At 48.2% G+C, this 23648-nt stretch overlaps 1 protein-coding gene across 1 annotated transcript in view; it reads left to right on the top strand.

The window, feature by feature from the left end:
- The window catches only part of NELL2 (neural EGFL like 2), a 218757-nt gene that overhangs the window by 119735 nt on the left and 75374 nt on the right, over window positions 1–23648 (top strand). Inside the window, exon 12 of the mRNA XM_075274344.1 lies at window positions 612–740. Within this exon, the coding sequence (XP_075130445.1) occupies window positions 612–740 (129 nt within the window). The remainder of the gene's footprint in view (window positions 1–611; window positions 741–23648) is intronic.

The raw sequence follows: 23648 nt of genomic DNA, 5'->3' as shown, positions 1-23648 counted from the left end.
GGGAGGTATGCATTAATGGGCAAGGAAGTGCATTTTTATGAATACCGCAAAATGTTAAATAACAGATCTATAGGACTAGCATAATGAGCTGAAGGAACAGTTACAACAAATGATAGAAGCAAAGATGTTTCTGGCTTCTTACAGCAGTCTTGCACCCTGGACATGTAGGAATTCTTGGATTAATTGTAATCAGGGTCTCCTTTTATGTCAATCTGTTCTGCCAACTTAGTCTGCCCTTGGTTAGGGGTTAAAGTAAAAGGTGTCCAGTCAACTGTTAAATCAAAACTGGTTGTACGTGATATAGATTATATGGCTATTTTGTGGGTCTTTGAGGCATAAGCATCTGTTTCAGCAGGGAATACTTGTACAGCCCTTACATCATACCTCTAATCTCAAACTATTCCACCGCTACATAGTAGTAGCCTTGGCCACAGCACATACTTGTTACAAGAGCTGGAATTGCCTATTGCCTTTGCTTATTTCAGGTTTTATTTATCATACCTGCAACTTTTCTGAAGATTATAAAGTATCCCTTTTTCTTTTTATGGTTAGTATTTCTGCACAAACAATGAAAATGTAATATAAATTGGCAAACTTATGTTATCATTCAGGTTATGACTTCTGCTCCGAAGGACATAATTGCATGGAATTCTCCGTCTGCAAAAACCTAGATGACAAAGCTGTTTGTATTTGTCGTGATGGATTCCGGGCTCTTCGAGAAGACAATGCATACTGTGAAGGTACATGTAGTGCATGTATATATAAAAGTGTCTATTTTGCCTACTATTTATAGGCAGCAGTTGCAGTCATTTGAGGTCATTTGATTTGTAGGTTGGTTAAAGTGCGACTGTCACCCCTTCAACAGAGAGGCTATGTTTCCTCTTGTGAATTGGTCTATTTTTTGCCAAAAGATTGCTGTTTTTGTCAAATGCAAATGAGTTCTTAAAAGTAATGAGGACATTGCCACTTATCTCTTTGGAGCAATGAGGACATGTTGTTTCTTCAAACAGCTTATTTGCATACTGACAAAATGGTGAACTTGGCAACGATTCACATATGTATACCATAACCAACTAGGAAAATACATTGCGGTACTTGTCTTGCACTGATCCTGAGCTGCATTTATAGTTCTTCAAAGCTAAAATCTCTGGGTACTTCCATTCTCATTAATGGCGTCCCTGCAGTAGGACACCTAGGGATCAGACACCTATGACCATCTACGTCATGCACAAGTGCATTGGATGTATTTTGGCTTTTGTTCAATCTGTGCTTGTTTTTGACCGTAATGCATAAAGCCACCAATATAATTTGGGTTTCTGATATTATAGTGTGATCTGCTTTCAGCAATGCAGGTGATGTCTGACCACTACAATATTATACATTTAAATGTCATAAATCTTTAAAGCTTTTTTAGTTACATTAACGATTTTTTATGAAATGAATAAAGGATAAGAGCGGCAATCCTACATTTCCTAGAGTATTCTACACACTTATGGATATACTACTAAGCTATATTTGGGTATTTCTAATAAAAAATGGGTCAGAAGCCCTTGGAGTCCTGATGTAGGTGGTCCTACCAGCACTTAGGGTAGACTTCTTTGTACTTGAAAAACAGGAAATAAAAGTGGGTAAATGATTCTATAGAAATAGTTTGCTACTCTGGCCATCTGGTATCAGGTCTGTCTGTGAATGTAACAAAGGGTTTAGTGGGCAACACTCCTCCCCATTGCCAACATGGAAACAGAATGAGTACTACAGGACTATCTGATGGAGAGGGGGATGTGCTCTCTGAACCTCCACAATTGAGTAAATCTGAATTTGAAAGCTAAGATTAAAGGGATCCTATCATTAGAATCCCTGTTTTCTAACTAACACGTAGGAATAGCCTTAAGAAAAGTTATTCTTCTCCTACCTTTAGATGTCTTCTCTGCACCACCGTTCGGTAGATATTCTGTTTTCTGTTTTTATGCAAATGAGTTCTCTCGCAGCACTGGGGGCAGTCCTCAGTGCTCAAACAGCACTGGGAGCGTCCCCAATGCTGTGAGAGAACTCTCCAGCGCCGCCTCCATCTTCTTCAGGAACCAGCCTCTACGTGTTGTCTTCCGGCCTGGCTTTCAATCTTCTACGCATGCGCAGTTGGCTCTGCCATCGGGTCTCGGGCATTTTTTGTGCCCGCTTATGCGAGCTCTTGTAGTAAGCGGCTACAAAAAAAATGGCCATGTGCAGGTGCAGTTGGCTCTACCTGAGGTCTGATGGCAGAGCTTATTGCGCATGCATAGAAGACTGAAAGCCAGGCTGGAAGATGACATGTAGAGGCCGGTTCCTGAAGAAGATGGAGGCGGTGCTGGAGAGTTCTCTCACAGTATTGGGGACACCCCCAGTGCTGTTTGAGTGCTGAGGATCGCCCCAGTACTGTGAGAGAACTCATTTCCATAAAGACGGAAAACAGAATATCTACCAAACGGCAGCGCGGAGAAGACATCTAAAGGTAGGAGAAGAATAGCCTTTCTTAAAGCTATTCCTACGTGTTAGTTAGAAAAAAAGGGATTCTAATGATAGTGTCCCTTTAACTTCTTATTTTTTTAAATGCATCATATCATAAAGTCATTTCAGACACAAAAAATGTTCCCGTTATCTGATGGAAACCCCACTGACTCAGTTACCACACTTTGTAGTGAGATGTTATATACATGTTTATTTGATTGATAAGTCTCTTGCTGTTGAAGGATGAGAATGACATTTATAATATCATTTGCGCTTGTACTTCAAAAATGTATTCCTGTAATATTTGAAAACAAGTGTATGAGATTAAATATAATGAAATATAACTTGACAGCCACACTCTAAGATGATTCACAACTCAGTCAATTGCTAAGCAATTTAACTGAGGTGAGTGAAGGAAAATTACCATTAAAGCTAAAAAATACTGGATTACACTGTGCACATCAGGTGACCCGCACAGCGATTAGATCAGGTAGTAGAAATGCTTTTGTTGCATCTCCCACTGTGTTCACTGCGGTTTCACAGATAACATTATTTAAAGTCTGCAGGCTATCATTTGTGCTGGATTTCAATACTATGAGTTCAGTTACAGTATTAGTGGCTCATTATAATTGACATACCACTTGTGTATATATCACTTATTTCTGACTTCACAATGAAGAAAAACATGTATTGTAAAAGTATTTGTTGTATATATGATATAATCTGTATATTTGTCAAAAAGAATTTCCACCTAATTAGAAAAAAGTTTTACATCCTGTAAGCAGTAGTGTCAGTCATGGGTATAGGTGCTGGCTCACAAAGTTAACAATAATATGGAACTAAAACTCTGCTGATTAATTACTATTATTACATTTATCCACACAGAAGGATGATGATATTGACATGCTAGACACTGTTCTCTTCCACATTGCTAGAGTACTTTATATCATCATCAGACTCCCTGTAAATGCCGAAATAGATGCAAGCCATTTTGTATAGTTTTTGGTACAAATGATGTCAGAATTCTTCATTTTGCTTTGCAAATCTACCTCAATCTTTTAACCCAGTCCCAGTCTTGTCCTTTGAGCAATATCTATAGAAAACAGTTATCTGAAACATTTAGCAAATGCAATTAACATTCTAACCAGACATAAAAGACATATTTTTAATAGTTTATGAAGCTGCAACAGTAACACATTGTCAGCAGAGGTCTTTCTGAGTTATTGTTTCAATTTTGGTAAACCAACTGGGGTCAATGAAGCATGGCATAATTTACTTTACATCTTCTGAACCAAACTGAGATGACTCCTGCACACATTAGGAACTGAGTACATTTTTTAACTTGGACTCTTTATGGAATGCCAATAAATGTGAGTCCCAGAGGTTACAAATGCATCTGTCTTAAGAGTAGGGGTCTCCGACCCCAATACTACCTGGTGACCAGGTAATTGTGAGTGAATTGGAAGTGTATTTGCAACTCTTGATTCCTGTGGATCTGCCTAAGATATTAATACCAGAAATTATTGTGGACTATAATGGGGTCTGCCAGGTGTCCATTGAGTTTTAGTATGAAACAGGTGGAGAGAAAAGTCCTGCATGTAGGACTTTTCTTTTGTGTTTATTTTAGATGAAATCTGCGGCAGAGTCTCTATGGAAATTCCAACACAGATATGAACCTAGCCTTATAAATTCAATAGAATTTAAGATTTTAGATAAGTAAATATAATCTACAAAACAGGAGAATAAATTCTAAGCTAGTCCTATAACAAATCAAGTGAATGAACAAAAGAGGAATCAAAATCCAGAAAATATTTGGTGTGACCACCATTTGGAGGAGGAATCCTAGAAGTGATAATATGGCTCCCACAGAGCCCTGATATCAACAGCATCAAGTTTTTCTGAGATTATATTAAGAGACAGAAGGATTTGATCAAGCCTATATTCACAGCTGATCTGTGGTTAGCTCCCCGAGATGTTTAGAACCACCCCCCAAATGAGTTCCTTCAAAACCTGAGTGCAAGTGTATCTGGGACAATTGCTGCGATTTTGAAGCTAAAGGTCCTTATTAGATTTTGTTTTTTTATTCAGTTAATTTGTTAAATAGCAAAGATAAACTATTAACACTTCTATTTCTGAACAGTAACACTGACTCTAACATATCACTAATTTTAATATATGCTTTGTAAGAAGATCAGAATTTGTATTGTTACATTGTGAATTCCTATTTCTTGCAAGGATTTAAATAAGAATGTACAGTAAAAGAACTCTATTGCTAAGAAGAGTCTGAATAGGAAAGACTTTAGATGATAGTTTTGTATGTGATTATCATATACATTCATTAAGGTGGATAGGACCTGGGTAATGTATATAGTAACTGCTGTTTTCATTCTTCCTACATGTCAGGTTTTACGTTTTAATTAGAAATGTCTTTCCTTGAATGGATGTGGGCACACTATGCCAGGGGCAGTCGCATTTATAGTGTGTAGCCTATATAACTATGGTGAAAAAATGACTTGGCCCATCATAGATTTTCAATTGCCGTGGAGAAAGACCTCCATGGCAACTGCCTGGTAGTTGGATAATGATTAGAGATGAGCGAACACTAAAATGTTCGAGGTTCGAAATTCGATTCGAACAGCCGCTCAATGTTCGTGTGTTCGAACGGGTTTCGAACCCCATTATAGTCTATGGGGAACAGATACTCGTTAAGGGGGAAACCCAAATCCGTGTCTGGAGGGTCACCAAGTCCACTATGACACCCCAGGAAATGATGCCAACACCTCTGGAATGACACTGGGACAGCAGGGGAAGCATGTCTGGGGGCATCTAACACACCAAAGACCCTCTATTACCCCAACATCACAGCCTAACAACTACACACTTTACACACTCAATACCACCTCTCTGACAGTAGGAAAACACCTTGAAACATGTGTATTTGGCACTTGCAGTGAGGAGAGCTTGTCACCAGCAGTGAATTTGGCCCTTGTAGTAAGTTGAGGTTGGCACCAACATTTGTTTTGAAAATCAGGGTGGATTGAGCCTCTAACCAGCAGAGTTTGGGCAAATTCATGGTGGAGGGAGCCTCTAAACACCCCAGTTTGGGCAAATTCATGGTGGAGGGAGCCTCTAAAAACCCCAGTTTGGACCAATTCATGGTGGAGGGAGCCTCTAACCAGCCCAGTTTGGGCAAATTCATGGTGGAGGGAGCCTCTAAAAAACCCAGTTTGGACCAATTCATGGTGGAGGGAGCCTCTAACCAGCCCAGTTTGGGCAAATTCATGGTGGAGGGAGCCTCTAACCAGCCCAGTTTGGACCAATTAATGGTGGAGGGAGCCTCTAACCAGCCCAGTTTGGACCAATTAATGGTGGAGGGAGCCTCTAACCAGCCCAGTTTGGACCAATTCATGGTGGAGGGAGCCTCTAAACAGCCCAGTTTGGGCAAATTCATGGTGGAGGGAGCCTCTAAAAAACCCAGTTTGGACCAATTCATGGTGGAGGGAGCCTCTAACCAGCCCAGTTTGGACCAATTAATGGTGGAGGGAGCCTCTAACCAGCCCAGTTTGGACCAATTCATGGTGGAGGGAGCCTCTAAACAGCCAAGTTTTGGGAAATTCATGGTGGAGGGAGCCTCTAACCAGCCCAGTTTGGACCAATTCATGGTGGAGGGAGCCTCTAAACAGCCAAGTTTTGGGAAATTCATGGTGGAGGGAGCCTCTAACCAGCCCAGTTTGGACCAATTCATGGTGGAGGGAGCCTCTAAAAAACCCAGTTTGGACCAATTCATGGTGGAGGGAGCCTCTAAACAGCCCAGTTTGGGCAAATTCATGGTGGAGGGAGCCTCTAACCAGCCCAGTTTGGACCAATTAATGGTGGAGGGAGCCTCTAAACAGCCCAGTTTGGGCAAATTCATGGTGGAGGGAGCCTCTAACCAGCCCAGTTTGGACCAATTCATGGTGGAGGGAGCCTCTAACCAGCCCAGTTTGGACCAATTAATGGTGGAGGGAGCCTCTAAAAAACCCAGTTTGGACCAATTCATGGTGGAGGGAGCCTCTAAACAGCCCAGTTTGGGCAAATTCATGGTGGAGGGAGCCTCTAACCAGCCCAGTTTGGACCAATTCATGGTGGAGGGAGCCTCTAACCAGCCCAGTTTGGACCAATTAATGGTGGAGGGAGCCTCTAACCAGCCCAGTTTGGACCAATTCATGGTGGAGGGAGCCTCTAAACAGCCCAGTTTGGGCAAATTCATGGTGGAGGGAGCCTCTAAAAAACCCAGTTTGGACCAATTCATGGTGGAGGGAGCCTCTAACCAGCCCAGTTTGGACCAATTAATGGTGGAGGGAGCCTCTAACCAGCCCAGTTTGGACCAATTCATGGTGGAGGGAGCCTCTAACCAGCCCAGTTTGGACCAATTCATGGTGGAGGGAGCCTCTAAACAGCCCAGTTTGGGCAAATTCATGGTGGAGGGAGCCTCTAAAAAACCCAGTTTGGACCAATTCATGGTGGAGGGAGCCTCTAAACAGCCCAGTTTGGGCAAATTCATGGTGGAGGAAGCCTCTAACCAGCCCAGTTTGGACCAATTAATGGTGGAGGGAGCCTCTAAACAGCCCAGTTTGGGCAAATTCATGGTGGAGGGAGCCTCTAACCAGCCCAGTTTGGACCAATTCATGGTGGAGGGAGCCTCTAACCAGCCCAGTTTGGGCAAATTCATGGTGGAGGGAGCCTCTAAAAAACCCAGCTTGGACCAATTCATGGTGGAGGGAGCCTCTAACCAGCCCAGTTTGGGCAAATTCATGGTGGAGGGAGCCTCTAAAAAACCCAGCTTGGACCAATTCATGGTGGAGGGAGCCTCTAACCAGCCCAGTTTGGGCAAATTCATGGTGGAGGGAGCCTCTAAAAAACCCAGTTTGGACCAATTCATGGTGGAGGGAGCCTCTAAACAGCCCAGTTTGGGCAAATTCATGGTGGAGGGAGCCTCTAACCAGCCCAGTTTGGACCAATTAATGGTGGAGGGAGCCTCTAAACAGCCCAGTTTGGACCAATTAATGGTGGAGGGAGCCTCTAACCAGCCCAGTTTGGACCAATTAATGGTGGAGGGAGCCTCTAACCACCCCAGTTTGGACCAATTAATGGTGGAGGGAGCCTCTAACCAGCCCAGTTTGGACCAATTCATGGTGGAGGGAGCCTCTAAAAAACCCAGTTTGGACCAATTCATGGTGGAGGGAGCCTCTAAACAGCCCAGTTTGGGCAAATTCATGGTGGAGGGAGCCTCTAAACAGCCCAGTTTGGGCAAATTCATGGTGGAGGGAGCCTCTAACCAGCCCAGTTTGGACCAATTAATGGTGGAGGGAGCCTCTAACCAGCCCAGTTTGGACCAATTCATGGTGGAGGGAGCCTCTAAACAGCCAAGTTTGGACCAATTCATGGTGGAGGGAGCCTCTAAACAGCCCAGTTTGGGCAAATTCATGGTGGAGGGAGCCTCTAAACAGCCCAGTTTGGACCAATTCATGGTGGAGGGAGCCTCTAACCAGCCCAGTTTGGACCAATTAATGGTGGAGGGAGCCTCTAACCAGCCCAGTTTGGACCAATTCATGGTGGAGGGAGCCTCTAACCAGCCCAGTTTGGACCAATTCATGGTGGAGGGAGCCTCTAAACAGCCCAGTTTGGGCAAATTCATGGTGGAGGGAGCCTCTAAAAAACCCAGTTTGGACCAATTCATGGTGGAGGGAGCCTCTAACCAGCCCAGTTTGGGCAAATTCATGGTGGAGGGAGCCTCTAAAAAACCCAGCTTGGACCAATTCATGGTGGAGGGAGCCTCTAACCAGCCCAGTTTGGGCAAATTCATGGTGGAGGGAGCCTCTAAAAAACCCAGTTTGGACCAATTCATGGTGGAGGGAGCCTCTAAACAGCCCAGTTTGGGCAAATTCATGGTGGAGGGAGCCTCTAACCAGCCCAGTTTGGACCAATTAATGGTGGAGGGAGCCTCTAAACAGCCCAGTTTGGACCAATTAATGGTGGAGGGAGCCTCTAACCAGCCCAGTTTGGACCAATTAATGGTGGAGGGAGCCTCTAACCACCCCAGTTTGGACCAATTAATGGTGGAGGGAGCCTCTAACCAGCCCAGTTTGGACCAATTCATGGTGGAGGGAGCCTCTAAAAAACCCAGTTTGGACCAATTCATGGTGGAGGGAGCCTCTAAACAGCCCAGTTTGGGCAAATTCATGGTGGAGGGAGCCTCTAAACAGCCCAGTTTGGGCAAATTCATGGTGGAGGGAGCCTCTAACCAGCCCAGTTTGGACCAATTAATGGTGGAGGGAGCCTCTAACCAGCCCAGTTTGGACCAATTCATGGTGGAGGGAGCCTCTAAACAGCCAAGTTTGGACCAATTCATGGTGGAGGGAGCCTCTAAACAGCCCAGTTTGGGCAAATTCATGGTGGAGGGAGCCTCTAAACAGCCCAGTTTGGACCAATTCATGGTGGAGGGAGCCTCTAACCAGCCCAGTTTGGACCAATTAATGGTGGAGGGAGCCTCTAACCAGCCCAGTTTGGACCAATTCATGGTGGAGGGAGCCTCTAACCAGCCCAGTTTGGACCAATTCATGGTGGAGGGAGCCTCTAAACAGCCCAGTTTGGGCAAATTCATGGTGGAGGGAGCCTCTAAAAAACCCAGTTTGGACCAATTCATGGTGGAGGGAGCCTCTAAACAGCCCAGTTTGGGCAAATTCATGGTGGAGGAAGCCTCTAACCAGCCCAGTTTGGACCAATTAATGGTGGAGGGAGCCTCTAAACAGCCCAGTTTGGGCAAATTCATGGTGGAGGGAGCCTCTAAAAAACCCAGTTTGGACCAATTCATGGTGGAGGGAGCCTCTAACCAGCCCAGTTTGGACCAATTAATGGTGGAGGGAGCCTCTAACCAGCCCAGTTTGGACCAATTCATGGTGGAGGGAGCCTCTAAACAGCCAAGTTTTGGGAAATTCATGGTGGAGGGAGCCTCTAACCAGCCCAGTTTGGACCAATTCATGGTGGAGGGAGCCTCTAAACAGCCAAGTTTTGGGAAATTCATGGTGGAGGGAGCCTCTAACCAGCCCAGTTTGGACCAATTAATGGTGGAGGGAGCCTCTAAAAAACCCAGTTTGGACCAATTCATGGTGGAGGGAGCCTCTAAACAGCCCAGTTTGGGCAAATTCATGGTGGAGGGAGCCTCTAACCAGCCCAGTTTGGACCAATTAATGGTGGAGGGAGCCTCTAAACAGCCCAGTTTGGGCAAATTCATGGTGGAGGGAGCCTCTAACCAGCCCAGTTTGGACCAATTCATGGTGGAGGGAGCCTCTAAAAAACCCAGTTTGGACCAATTCATGGTGGAGGGAGCCTCTAAACAGCCCAGTTTGGGCAAATTCATGGTGGAGGGAGCCTCTAACCAGCCCAGTTTGGACCAATTAATGGTGGAGGGAGCCTCTAAACAGCCCAGTTTGGGCAAATTCATGGTGGAGGGAGCCTCTAACCAGCCCAGTTTGGACCAATTCATGGTGGAGGGAGCCTCAAACCAGCCCAGTTTGGACCAATTAATGGTGGAGGGAGCCTCTAACCAGCCCAGTTTGGACCAATTCATGGTGGAGGGAGCCTCTAAACAGCCCAGTTTGGGCAAATTCATGGTGGAGGGAGCCTCTAAAAAACCCAGTTTGGACCAATTCATGGTGGAGGGAGCCTCTAACCAGCCCAGTTTGGACCAATTCATGGTGGAGGGAGCCTCTAACCAGCCCAGTTTGGACCAATTCATGGTGGAGGGAGCCTCTAACCAGCCCAGTTTGGACCAATTCATGGTGGAGGGAGCCTCTAAACAGCCCAGTTTGGGCAAATTCATGGTGGAGGGAGCCTCTAAAAACCCCAGTTTGGACCAATTCATGGTGGAGGGAGCCTCTAACCAGCCCAGTTTGGGCAAATTCATGGTGGAGGGAGCCTCTAAAAAACCCAGTTTGGACCAATTCATGGTGGAGGGAGCCTCTAACCAGCCCAGTTTGGGCAAATTCATGGTGGAGGGAGCCTCTAACCAGCCCAGTTTGGACCAATTAATGGTGGAGGGAGCCTCTAACCAGCCCAGTTTGGACCAATTAATGGTGGAGGGAGCCTCTAACCAGCCCAGTTTGGACCAATTCATGGTGGAGGGAGCCTCTAAACAGCCCAGTTTGGGCAAATTCATGGTGGAGGGAGCCTCTAAAAAACCCAGTTTGGACCAATTCATGGTGGAGGGAGCCTCTAACCAGCCCAGTTTGGACCAATTAATGGTGGAGGGAGCCTCTAACCAGCCCAGTTTGGACCAATTCATGGTGGAGGGAGCCTCTAAACAGCCAAGTTTTGGGAAATTCATGGTGGAGGGAGCCTCTAACCAGCCCAGTTTGGACCAATTCATGGTGGAGGGAGCCTCTAAACAGCCAAGTTTTGGGAAATTCATGGTGGAGGGAGCCTCTAACCAGCCCAGTTTGGACCAATTCATGGTGGAGGGAGCCTCTAAAAAACCCAGTTTGGACCAATTCATGGTGGAGGGAGCCTCTAAACAGCCCAGTTTGGGCAAATTCATGGTGGAGGGAGCCTCTAACCAGCCCAGTTTGGACCAATTAATGGTGGAGGGAGCCTCTAAACAGCCCAGTTTGGGCAAATTCATGGTGGAGGGAGCCTCTAACCAGCCCAGTTTGGACCAATTCATGGTGGAGGGAGCCTCTAACCAGCCCAGTTTGGACCAATTAATGGTGGAGGGAGCCTCTAAAAAACCCAGTTTGGACCAATTCATGGTGGAGGGAGCCTCTAAACAGCCCAGTTTGGGCAAATTCATGGTGGAGGGAGCCTCTAACCAGCCCAGTTTGGACCAATTCATGGTGGAGGGAGCCTCTAACCAGCCCAGTTTGGACCAATTAATGGTGGAGGGAGCCTCTAACCAGCCCAGTTTGGACCAATTCATGGTGGAGGGAGCCTCTAAACAGCCCAGTTTGGGCAAATTCATGGTGGAGGGAGCCTCTAAAAAACCCAGTTTGGACCAATTCATGGTGGAGGGAGCCTCTAACCAGCCCAGTTTGGACCAATTAATGGTGGAGGGAGCCTCTAACCAGCCCAGTTTGGACCAATTCATGGTGGAGGGAGCCTCTAACCAGCCCAGTTTGGACCAATTCATGGTGGAGGGAGCCTCTAAACAGCCCAGTTTGGGCAAATTCATGGTGGAGGGAGCCTCTAAAAAACCCAGTTTGGACCAATTCATGGTGGAGGGAGCCTCTAAACAGCCCAGTTTGGGCAAATTCATGGTGGAGGAAGCCTCTAACCAGCCCAGTTTGGACCAATTAATGGTGGAGGGAGCCTCTAAACAGCCCAGTTTGGGCAAATTCATGGTGGAGGGAGCCTCTAACCAGCCCAGTTTGGACCAATTCATGGTGGAGGGAGCCTCTAACCAGCCCAGTTTGGGCAAATTCATGGTGGAGGGAGCCTCTAAAAAACCCAGCTTGGACCAATTCATGGTGGAGGGAGCCTCTAACCAGCCCAGTTTGGGCAAATTCATGGTGGAGGGAGCCTCTAAAAAACCCAGCTTGGACCAATTCATGGTGGAGGGAGCCTCTAACCAGCCCAGTTTGGGCAAATTCATGGTGGAGGGAGCCTCTAAAAAACCCAGTTTGGACCAATTCATGGTGGAGGGAGCCTCTAAACAGCCCAGTTTGGGCAAATTCATGGTGGAGGGAGCCTCTAACCAGCCCAGTTTGGACCAATTAATGGTGGAGGGAGCCTCTAAACAGCCCAGTTTGGACCAATTAATGGTGGAGGGAGCCTCTAACCAGCCCAGTTTGGACCAATTAATGGTGGAGGGAGCCTCTAACCACCCCAGTTTGGACCAATTAATGGTGGAGGGAGCCTCTAACCAGCCCAGTTTGGACCAATTCATGGTGGAGGGAGCCTCTAAAAAACCCAGTTTGGACCAATTCATGGTGGAGGGAGCCTCTAAACAGCCCAGTTTGGGCAAATTCATGGTGGAGGGAGCCTCTAAACAGCCCAGTTTGGGCAAATTCATGGTGGAGGGAGCCTCTAACCAGCCCAGTTTGGACCAATTAATGGTGGAGGGAGCCTCTAACCAGCCCAGTTTGGACCAATTCATGGTGGAGGGAGCCTCTAAACAGCCAAGTTTGGACCAATTCATGGTGGAGGGAGCCTCTAAACAGCCCAGTTTGGGCAAATTCATGGTGGAGGGAGCCTCTAAACAGCCCAGTTTGGACCAATTCATGGTGGAGGGAGCCTCTAACCAGCCCAGTTTGGACCAATTAATGGTGGAGGGAGCCTCTAACCAGCCCAGTTTGGACCAATTCATGGTGGAGGGAGCCTCTAACCAGCCCAGTTTGGACCAATTCATGGTGGAGGGAGCCTCTAAACAGCCCAGTTTGGGCAAATTCATGGTGGAGGGAGCCTCTAAAAAACCCAGTTTGGACCAATTCATGGTGGAGGGAGCCTCTAACCAGCCCAGTTTGGGCAAATTCATGGTGGAGGGAGCCTCTAAAAAACCCAGCTTGGACCAATTCATGGTGGAGGGAGCCTCTAACCAGCCCAGTTTGGGCAAATTCATGGTGGAGGGAGCCTCTAAAAAACCCAGTTTGGACCAATTCATGGTGGAGGGAGCCTCTAAACAGCCCAGTTTGGGCAAATTCATGGTGGAGGGAGCCTCTAACCAGCCCAGTTTGGACCAATTAATGGTGGAGGGAGCCTCTAAACAGCCCAGTTTGGACCAATTAATGGTGGAGGGAGCCTCTAACCAGCCCAGTTTGGACCAATTAATGGTGGAGGGAGCCTCTAACCACCCCAGTTTGGACCAATTAATGGTGGAGGGAGCCTCTAACCAGCCCAGTTTGGACCAATTCATGGTGGAGGGAGCCTCTAAAAAACCCAGTTTGGACCAATTCATGGTGGAGGGAGCCTCTAAACAGCCCAGTTTGGGCAAATTCATGGTGGAGGGAGCCTCTAAACAGCCCAGTTTGGGCAAATTCATGGTGGAGGGAGCCTCTAACCAGCCCAGTTTGGACCAATTAATGGTGGAGGGAGCCTCTAACCAGCCCAGTTTGGACCAATTCATGGTGGAGGGAGCCTCTAAACAGCCAAGTTTGGACCAATTCATGGTGGAGGGAGCCTCTAAACAGCCCAGTTTGGGCAAATTCATGGTGGAGGGAGCCTCTAAACAGCCCAGTTTGGACCAATTCATGGTGGAGGGAGCCTCTAACCAGCCCAGTTTGGACCAATTAATGGTGGAGGGAGCCTCTAACCAGCCCAGTTTGGACCAATTCATGGTGGAGGGAGCCTCTAACCAGCCCAGTTTGGACCAATTCATGGTGGAGGGAGCCTCTAAACAGCCCAGTTTGGGCAAATTCATGGTGGAGGGAGCCTCTAAAAAACCCAGTTTGGACCAATTCATGGTGGAGGGAGCCTCTAAACAGCCCAGTTTGGGCAAATTCATGGTGGAGGAAGCCTCTAACCAGCCCAGTTTGGACCAATTAATGGTGGAGGGAGCCTCTAAACAGCCCAGTTTGGGCAAATTCATGGTGGAGGGAGCCTCTAAAAAACCCAGTTTGGACCAATTCATGGTGGAGGGAGCCTCTAACCAGCCCAGTTTGGACCAATTAATGGTGGAGGGAGCCTCTAACCAGCCCAGTTTGGACCAATTCATGGTGGAGGGAGCCTCTAAACAGCCAAGTTTTGGGAAATTCATGGTGGAGGGAGCCTCTAACCAGCCCAGTTTGGACCAATTCATGGTGGAGGGAGCCTCTAAACAGCCAAGTTTTGGGAAATTCATGGTGGAGGGAGCCTCTAACCAGCCCAGTTTGGACCAATTAATGGTGGAGGGAGCCTCTAAAAAACCCAGTTTGGACCAATTCATGGTGGAGGGAGCCTCTAAACAGCCCAGTTTGGGCAAATTCATGGTGGAGGGAGCCTCTAACCAGCCCAGTTTGGACCAATTAATGGTGGAGGGAGCCTCTAAACAGCCCAGTTTGGGCAAATTCATGGTGGAGGGAGCCTCTAACCAGCCCAGTTTGGACCAATTCATGGTGGAGGGAGCCTCTAAAAAACCCAGTTTGGACCAATTCATGGTGGAGGGAGCCTCTAAACAGCCCAGTTTGGGCAAATTCATGGTGGAGGGAGCCTCTAACCAGCCCAGTTTGGACCAATTAATGGTGGAGGGAGCCTCTAAACAGCCCAGTTTGGGCAAATTCATGGTGGAGGGAGCCTCTAACCAGCCCAGTTTGGACCAATTCATGGTGGAGGGAGCCTCAAACCAGCCCAGTTTGGACCAATTAATGGTGGAGGGAGCCTCTAACCAGCCCAGTTTGGACCAATTCATGGTGGAGGGAGCCTCTAAACAGCCCAGTTTGGGCAAATTCATGGTGGAGGGAGCCTCTAAAAAACCCAGTTTGGACCAATTCATGGTGGAGGGAGCCTCTAACCAGCCCAGTTTGGACCAATTCATGGTGGAGGGAGCCTCTAACCAGCCCAGTTTGGACCAATTCATGGTGGAGGGAGCCTCTAACCAGCCCAGTTTGGACCAATTCATGGTGGAGGGAGCCTCTAAACAGCCCAGTTTGGGCAAATTCATGGTGGAGGGAGCCTCTAAAAACCCCAGTTTGGACCAATTCATGGTGGAGGGAGCCTCTAACCAGCCCAGTTTGGGCAAATTCATGGTGGAGGGAGCCTCTAAAAAACCCAGTTTGGACCAATTCATGGTGGAGGGAGCCTCTAACCAGCCCAGTTTGGGCAAATTCATGGTGGAGGGAGCCTCTAACCAGCCCAGTTTGGACCAATTAATGGTGGAGGGAGCCTCTAACCAGCCCAGTTTGGACCAATTAATGGTGGAGGGAGCCTCTAACCAGCCCAGTTTGGACCAATTCATGGTGGAGGGAGCCTCTAAACAGCCCAGTTTGGGCAAATTCATGGTGGAGGGAGCCTCTAAAAAACCCAGTTTGGACCAATTCATGGTGGAGGGAGCCTCTAACCAGCCCAGTTTGGACCAATTAATGGTGGAGGGAGCCTCTAACCAGCCCAGTTTGGACCAATTCATGGTGGAGGGAGCCTCTAAACAGCCAAGTTTTGGGAAATTCATGGTGGAGGGAGCCTCTAACCAGCCCAGTTTGGACCAATTCATGGTGGAGGGAGCCTCTAAACAGCCAAGTTTTGGGAAATTCATGGTGGAGGGAGCCTCTAACCAGCCCAGTTTGGACCAATTCATGGTGGAGGGAGCCTCTAAAAAACCCAGTTTGGACCAATTCATGGTGGAGGGAGCCTCTAAACAGCCCAGTTTGGGCAAATTCATGGTGGAGGGAGCCTCTAACCAGCCCAGTTTGGACCAATTAATGGTGGAGGGAGCCTCTAAACAGCCCAGTTTGGGCAAATTCATGGTGGAGGGAGCCTCTAACCAGCCCAGTTTGGACCAATTCATGGTGGAGGGAGCCTCTAACCAGCCCAGTTTGGACCAATTAATGGTGGAGGGAGCCTCTAAAAAACCCAGTTTGGACCAATTCATGGTGGAGGGAGCCTCTAAACAGCCCAGTTTGGGCAAATTCATGGTGGAGGGAGCCTCTAACCAGCCCAGTTTGGACCAATTCATGGTGGAGGGAGCCTCTAACCAGCCCAGTTTGGACCAATTAATGGTGGAGGGAGCCTCTAACCAGCCCAGTTTGGACCAATTCATGGTGGAGGGAGCCTCTAAACAGCCCAGTTTGGGCAAATTCATGGTGGAGGGAGCCTCTAAAAAACCCAGTTTGGACCAATTCATGGTGGAGGGAGCCTCTAACCAGCCCAGTTTGGACCAATTAATGGTGGAGGGAGCCTCTAACCAGCCCAGTTTGGACCAATTCATGGTGGAGGGAGCCTCTAACCAGCCCAGTTTGGACCAATTCATGGTGGAGGGAGCCTCTAAACAGCCCAGTTTGGGCAAATTCATGGTGGAGGGAGCCTCTAAAAAACCCAGTTTGGACCAATTCATGGTGGAGGGAGCCTCTAAACAGCCCAGTTTGGGCAAATTCATGGTGGAGGGAGCCTCTAACCAGCCCAGTTTGGACCAATTAATGGTGGAGGGAGCCTCTAACCAGCCCAGTTTGGGCAAATTCATGGTGGAGGGAGCCTCTAAAAAACCCAGCTTGGACCAATTCATGGTGGAGGGAGCCTCTAACCAGCCCAGTTTGGGCAAATTCATGGTGGAGGGAGCCTCTAAAAAACCCAGTTTGGACCAATTCATGGTGGAGGGAGCCTCTAAACAGCCCAGTTTGGACCAATTAATGGTGGAGGGAGCCTCTAACCAGCCCAGTTTGGACCAATTAATGGTGGAGGGAGCCTCTAACCAGCCCAGTTTGGACCAATTAATGGTGGAGGGAGCCTCTAACCACCCCAGTTTGGACCAATTAATGGTGGAGGGAGCCTCTAACCAGCCCAGTTTGGACCAATTCATGGTGGAGGGAGCCTCTAAAAAACCCAGTTTGGACCAATTCATGGTGGAGGGAGCCTCTAAACAGCCCAGTTTGGGCAAATTCATGGTGGAGGGAGCCTCTAAACAGCCCAGTTTGGGCAAATTCATGGTGGAGGGAGCCTCTAACCAGCCCAGTTTGGACCAATTAATGGTGGAGGGAGCCTCTAACCAGCCCAGTTTGGACCAATTAATGGTGGAGGGAGCCTCTAACCACCCCAGTTTGGACCAATTAATGGTGGAGGGAGCCTCTAACCACCCCAGTTTGGACCAATTCATGGTGGAGGGAGCCTCTAACCACCCCAGTTTGGACCAATTCATGGTGGAGGGAGCCTCTAAACAGCCCAGTTTGGGCAAATTCATGGTGGAGGGAGCCTCTAACCAGCAGAGTTGGGGGAAATCAGGGTGGAGGGAGCCTAGTATTAGCAGAATTGTGCAACGCTTATGGTGGATGAGTATGAGGATGCGGAGGAATTGGAGAGGTTGAGTACAGACATGGAGTTTCATGTTGGGGTGCTTTACACAGGTGGGCACAAAAATGACGGCTCTACCCAGTGGTGGTTCATTTTTATCAAAGTGAGCCGGTCGGCACTCTCAGCTGACAGACGGGTGCGCTTGTCAGTGATGATGCCACCGGCTGCACTGAACACCCTCTCAGATAGGACGCTGGCGGCAGGACAGGACAGCACCTCCAAGGCATATAGGGCAAGTTCAAGCCACAGGTCCAACTTCGACACCCAATACGTGTAGGGCGCAGAGGGGTCGGAGAGGACAGGGCTGTGGTCGGAAAGGTATTCCCGCAACATGCGCCTATACTTCTCACGCCTGGTGACACTAGGACCCTCCGTGGCGGCACTTTGGCGAGGGGGTGCCATCAAGGTGTCCCAGACCTTAGACAGTGTGCCCCTCGTTTGTGTGGACCGGTGAGAACTTGGTTGCCTACTGGAGGAACTGCCCTCCCTGCCGCCAACGTCACATGCTGGAAACATCTCCATCATATTCTGCACCAATTGCCTGTGGCAAGCATTGATGCGATTGGCCCTCCCCTCTACCGGAATAAAAGACGAGATGTTGTTTTTATACCGGGGGTCAAGGATAGCAAAGATCCAGTACTGGTTGTCCTCCATGATTTTGACAATACGCTTGTCGGTTGTAAAGCACCCCAACATGAACTCAGCCATGTCTGCCACAGTGTTAGTTGGCATGACTCCTCTGGCCCCACCGGAAAGTTCAATCTCCATTTCCTCCTCATCCTCCATGTCTACCCATCCGCGCTGCAACAATGGGACGATTCGAAGTTGCCCGGAAGCCTCCTGTATCACCATCACATCATCGGACAACTCTTCTTCCTCCTCCTCCTCCTCCTCCTCCTCCATTAAACGCAGTGAAGCGGACAGATGTGTGGACCTACTCTCCAGCTGTGACGGATCGGATGCTATCCCTAACTCCTCTGTGTGATCTGAGTTATCCCTGATGTCAATCAGGGATTCTCTCAGAACACACAAGAGCGGGATTGTAAGGCTCACCATCGCATCCTCAGAGCTCACCCTCCTTGTGGACTCCTCAAAGACCCGTAGGATGTCACAAAGGTCTCTCATCCATGGCCACTCATGGATGTGAAACTGAGGCAGCTGACTTTGTGGCACCCTAGGGTTTTGTAGCTGGTATTCCATCAAAGGTCTCTGCTGCTCAACCACTCTATTCAACATCTGAAACGTTGAGTTCCAGCGTGTGGGGACGTCGCACAAAAGCCGGTGTTGTGGCACATGCAGGCGTTGCTGGAGAGATTTTAAGCTAGCAGCGGCTACTGTCGACTTGCGAAAGTGGGCGCACATGCGCCGCACTTTCACCAGTAGCTCTGGAACATTGGGGTAGCTCTTTAGGAAACGTTGCACCACTAGGTTGAAGACGTGGGCCAGGCATGGAACATGTTGGAGTCCGGCAAGCTCCAGAGCTGCTACCAGGTTCCGGCCGTTATCACAAACGACCATGCCTGGGCCCAGGTGCAGCGGCTCAAACCATATTGCCGTCTCATCGAGGAGGGCATCCCTCACCTCGGAGGCAGTGTGCTGTCTGTCCCCCAAGCTGATCAGCTTCAGCACAGCCTGCTGACGTCTACCAACGCCAGTGCTGCAACGTTTCCAACTCGTAGCTGGGGTCAATCTAACAGCGGAGGAGGAGGCGGTGGCGGAGGAGGAGGCGGTGGCGGAGGAGGAGGCGGTAGAGGAGGAGGAGGAGGGGGGTGTTCTTCTCGTGTCCCTGCCAGGAATGTTAGGCGGGGAGACGAGGTACACCGGGCCAGTTTGGGAAGCAGTCCCAGCCTCAACTACATTCACCCAGTGTGCCGTCAGTGAAATGTAGCGTCCCTGTCCGCATGCACTTGTCCACGCGTCGGTGGTCAAGTGGACCTTTGTGCAAAGCGCGGAACTAAGGGCCCGCCTGATGTTGAGTGACACGTGCTGGTGCAAGGCGGGGACGGCACACCGGGAGAAGTAGTGACGGCTAGGGACGGCATAGCGAGGTGCCGCAGTTGCCATCAGGTCCAGGAAGGCGGGAGTTTCAACAAGCCGGAACGCCAACATCTCCTGGGCCAGCAGTTTAGCGATGTTGGCGTTCAAGGCTTGCGCGTGTGGGTGGTTAGCAGTGTATTTCTGCCGCCGCTCCAATGTCTGAGAGATGGTGGGTTGTTGTAAAGAAACGCCTGATGGTGCCTTTGATGGTGCAGGAGAAGGAGATAAGACAGGACCGGGGAGGATGAGGTAGAAGTCAACAAAGTGGCGGAGGCAGATGAAGTGGTGTCCTGGCTCGTCCTCTGGAGTGCATCGCCAGCACAGTCAGCAGTGGCAGTGGCAGAGGCAGTGGCAGAGGCAGTGGCAGTGGCGTGAACGGCAGGCGGCCTTTGTCCTGCCGTTGCTGCCTGCCACTGATTCCAGTGCTTGGATTCCAAATGACGGCGCATTGAAGTGGTGGACAGGTTGCTCTTCTCAGAGCCCCTAATCAATTTCGAGAGGCAAATTGTGCAGACAACACTATATCTGTCCTCGGCGCATTCCTTGAAAAAACTCCACACCTTCGAGAAACGTGCCCTCGAGGTGGGAGTTTTTCGGGGCTGGGTACGAACTGGAACATCTTGGGAGATTCCGGGTGTGGCCTGGCTTCGCCTAAGCTGCTGACCTCTGCCTCTGCCTCTAGCTACCCTTTTTGGTGCTGCACCTGCCTCAACATCCACACTACTTTCCCCGCTTGACATCTCCCCTGTCCAGGTCGGGTCAGTGTCCTCATCATCCACCACTTCCTCTTCCAACTCCTGTCTCATCTCCTCCTCCCGCACAATGCGCCGGTCAACTGGATGCCCTGACGGCAACTGCGTCACATCATCGTCGATGAGGGTGGGTTGCTGGTCATCCACCACCAAATCGAACGGAGATGGAGGAGACTCTAGTGTTTGAGCATCTGGACACAGATGCTCCTCTGTTAGGTTCGTGGAATCGTGACGTGGAGAGGCAGGTTGAGGGACAATGAAAGGAGCGGAGAACAGCTCTGGGGAGCAGGGACAGTTTGGGTTATTGTTCTGTAAAGCTTCGGAATTTTGGGAGGAAGGAAGACAAGACTGTTGGGTAATAGGAGGAGAGGAGGCAGAGTCTGACTGGCTGCTGGACAATGTGCTGTAAGCATTCTCTGACAGCCATTGCAAGACCTGTTCCTGGTTCTCGGGCCTACTAAGGTTTGTACCCTGCAGTTTAGTTAATGTGGCAAGCAACCCTGGCACTGTGGAGTGGCGCAATGCTTGCTGCCCCACAGGAGTAGGCACGGGACGCCCTGTGGCTTCACTGCTACCTTGCTCCCCAGAACCATTCCCCCGACCTCGCCCACGGCCTCGTCCACGTCCCTTTCCGGGAGCCTTGCGCATTTTGAATTCCTAGTTAGAAATTGGCACTGTATACCAGTAGTAAAAATTGTGGGTGCACGTAACCCCAATATATTCTTTGAATTCCCAGTCAGACACTGGCACTATATGGCAGTAGCAAGAAATGAGGGTATTTGTATTCCCAATATACTCTTTGAATTCCCAGTCAGACAATGGCACTGTATACCAGTAGTAAAAATTGTGGGTGCACGTAACCCCAATATATTCTTTGAATTCCCAGTCAGAAACTGGCACTATATGGCAGTAGCAAGAAATGAGGGTATTTGTATTCCCAATATACTCTTTGAATTCCCAGTCAGACAATGGCACTGTATACCAGTAGTAAAAATTGTGGGTGCACGTAACCCCAATATATTCTTTGAATTCCCAGTCAGAAACTGGCACTATATGGCAGTAGCAAGAAATGAGGGTATTTGTATTCCCAATATACTCTTTGAATTCCCAGTCAGACAATGGCACTGTATCCAGTAGTAAAAATTGTGGGTGCACGTAACCCCAATATATTCTTTGAATTACCAGTCAGAAACTGACACTATATGGCAGTAGCAAGAAATGAGGGTATTTATAACCCCAATATATTCTTTGAATTCCCAGTCAGACAATGGCACTGTATACCAGTAGTAAAAATTGTGGGTGCACGTAACCCCAATATATTCTTTGAATTCCCAGTCAGACAATGGCACTGTATACCAGTAGTAAAAATTGTGGGTGCACGTAACCCCAATATATTCTTTGAATTACCAGTCAGAAACTGGCACTATATGGCAGTAGCAAGAAATGAGGGTATTTATAACCCCAATATATTCTTTGAATTCCCAGTCAGACAATGGCACTGTATACCAGTAGTAAAAATTGTGGGTGCACGTAACCCCAATATATTCTTTGAATTACCAGTCAGAAACTGGCACTATATGGCAGTAGCAAGAAATGAGGGTATTTATAACCCCAATATATTCTTTGAATTCCCAGTCAGACAATGGCACTGTATACCAGTAGTAAAAATTGTGGGTGCACGTAACCCCAATATATTCTTTGAATTACCAGTCAGACACTGGCACTATATGGCAGTAGCAAGAAATGAGGGTATTTGTATTCCCAATATACTCTTTGAATTCCCAGTCAGACAATGGCACTGTATACCAGTAGTAAAAATTGTGGGTGCACGTAACCCCAATATATTCTTTGAATTCCCAGTCAGACAATGGCACTGTATACCAGTAGTAAAAATTGTGGGTGCACGTAACCCCAATATATTCTTTGAATTCCCAGTCAGAAACTGGCACTATATGGCAGTAGCAAGAAATGAGGGTATTTGTATTCCCAATATACTCTTTGAATTCCCAGTCAGACAATGGCACTGTATACCAGTAGTAAAAATTGTGGGTGCACGTAACCCCAATATATTCTTTGAATTCCCAGTCAGAAACTGGCACTATATGGCAGTAGCAAGAAATGAGGGTATTTGTATTCCCAATATACTCTTTGAATTCCCAGTCAGACAATGGCACTGTATACCAGTAGTAAAAATTGTGGGTGCACGTAACCCCAATATATTCTTTGAATTACCAGTCAGAAACTGGCACTATATGGCAGTAGCAAGAAATGAGGGTATTTATAACCCCAATATATTCTTTGAATTCCCAGTCAGACAATGGCACTGTATACAAGTAGTAAAAATTGTGGGTGCACGTAACCCCAATATATTCTTTGAATTCCCAGTCAGACAATGGCACTGTATACCAGTAGTAAAAATTGTGGGTGCACGTAACCCCAATATATTCTTTGAATTCCCAGTCAGAAACTGGCACTATATGGCAGTAGCAAGAAATGAGGGTATTTGTATTCCCAATATACTCTTTGAATTCCCAGTCAGACAATGGCACTGTATACCAGTAGTAAAAATTGTGGGTGCACGTAACCCCAATATATTCTTTGAATTCCCAGTCAGAAACTGGCACTATATGGCAGTAGCAAGAAATGAGGGTATTTGTATTCCCAATATACTCTTTGAATTCCCAGTCAGACAATGGCACTGTATACCAGTAGTAAAAATTGTGGGTGCACGTAACCCCAATATATTCTTTGAATTACCAGTCAGACACTGGCACTATATGGCAGTAGCAAGAAATGAGGGTATTTGTATTCCCAATATATTCTTTGAATTCCCAGTCAGACAATGGCACTGTATACCAGTAGTAAAAATTGTGGGTGTATATAGCCCCAATTCTATTGCTAGGGGACTTGCAGGGTATTTCTGGGGTGAAGGTGGGGGGGCACACCGTTGGAACGGGTATCGGGGTATATATCGGGTATACGGGAATACACTGACAGTGTATTCCATTCAGGATCCTGGGAAAGCTGGGTTGCGGCGATTGAGCCCGTCAGTGCCACGTTACACTGACAAGCTTCTCCCTGGAATTTAGCTCTTATAAGAGCTGTTGGTTGTCTTCTCCTTCCTATCCTAGCCTGTCCCTGCCTACCCAGAATCTAAGCCCTAGCTAGCTGGACGGAAACCTCCGTCCTCGGTGAATTGCAAGCTCAGAATGACGCGAAGCTGGGCGTCGCTGTTCTTTTAAATTAGAGGTCACATGTTTTCGGCAGCCAATGGGTTTTGCCTACTTTTTTTCAACGTCACCGGTGTCGTAGTTCCTGTCCCACCTACCCTGCGCTGTTATTGGAGCAAAAAAGGCGCCAGGGAAGGTGGGAGGGGAATCGAGTAATGGCGCACTTTACCACGCGGTGTTCGATTCGAACATGCCGAACAGC

This window comes from Leptodactylus fuscus, chromosome 5 (genome assembly GCF_031893055.1).
Source record: "Leptodactylus fuscus isolate aLepFus1 chromosome 5, aLepFus1.hap2, whole genome shotgun sequence".
NCBI classification, from domain to species: Eukaryota; Metazoa; Chordata; class Amphibia; order Anura; family Leptodactylidae; genus Leptodactylus; species Leptodactylus fuscus.
Note: the sequence above shows the minus strand (reverse complement) of the source record. Positions and strands in the feature narration are given on the sequence as shown.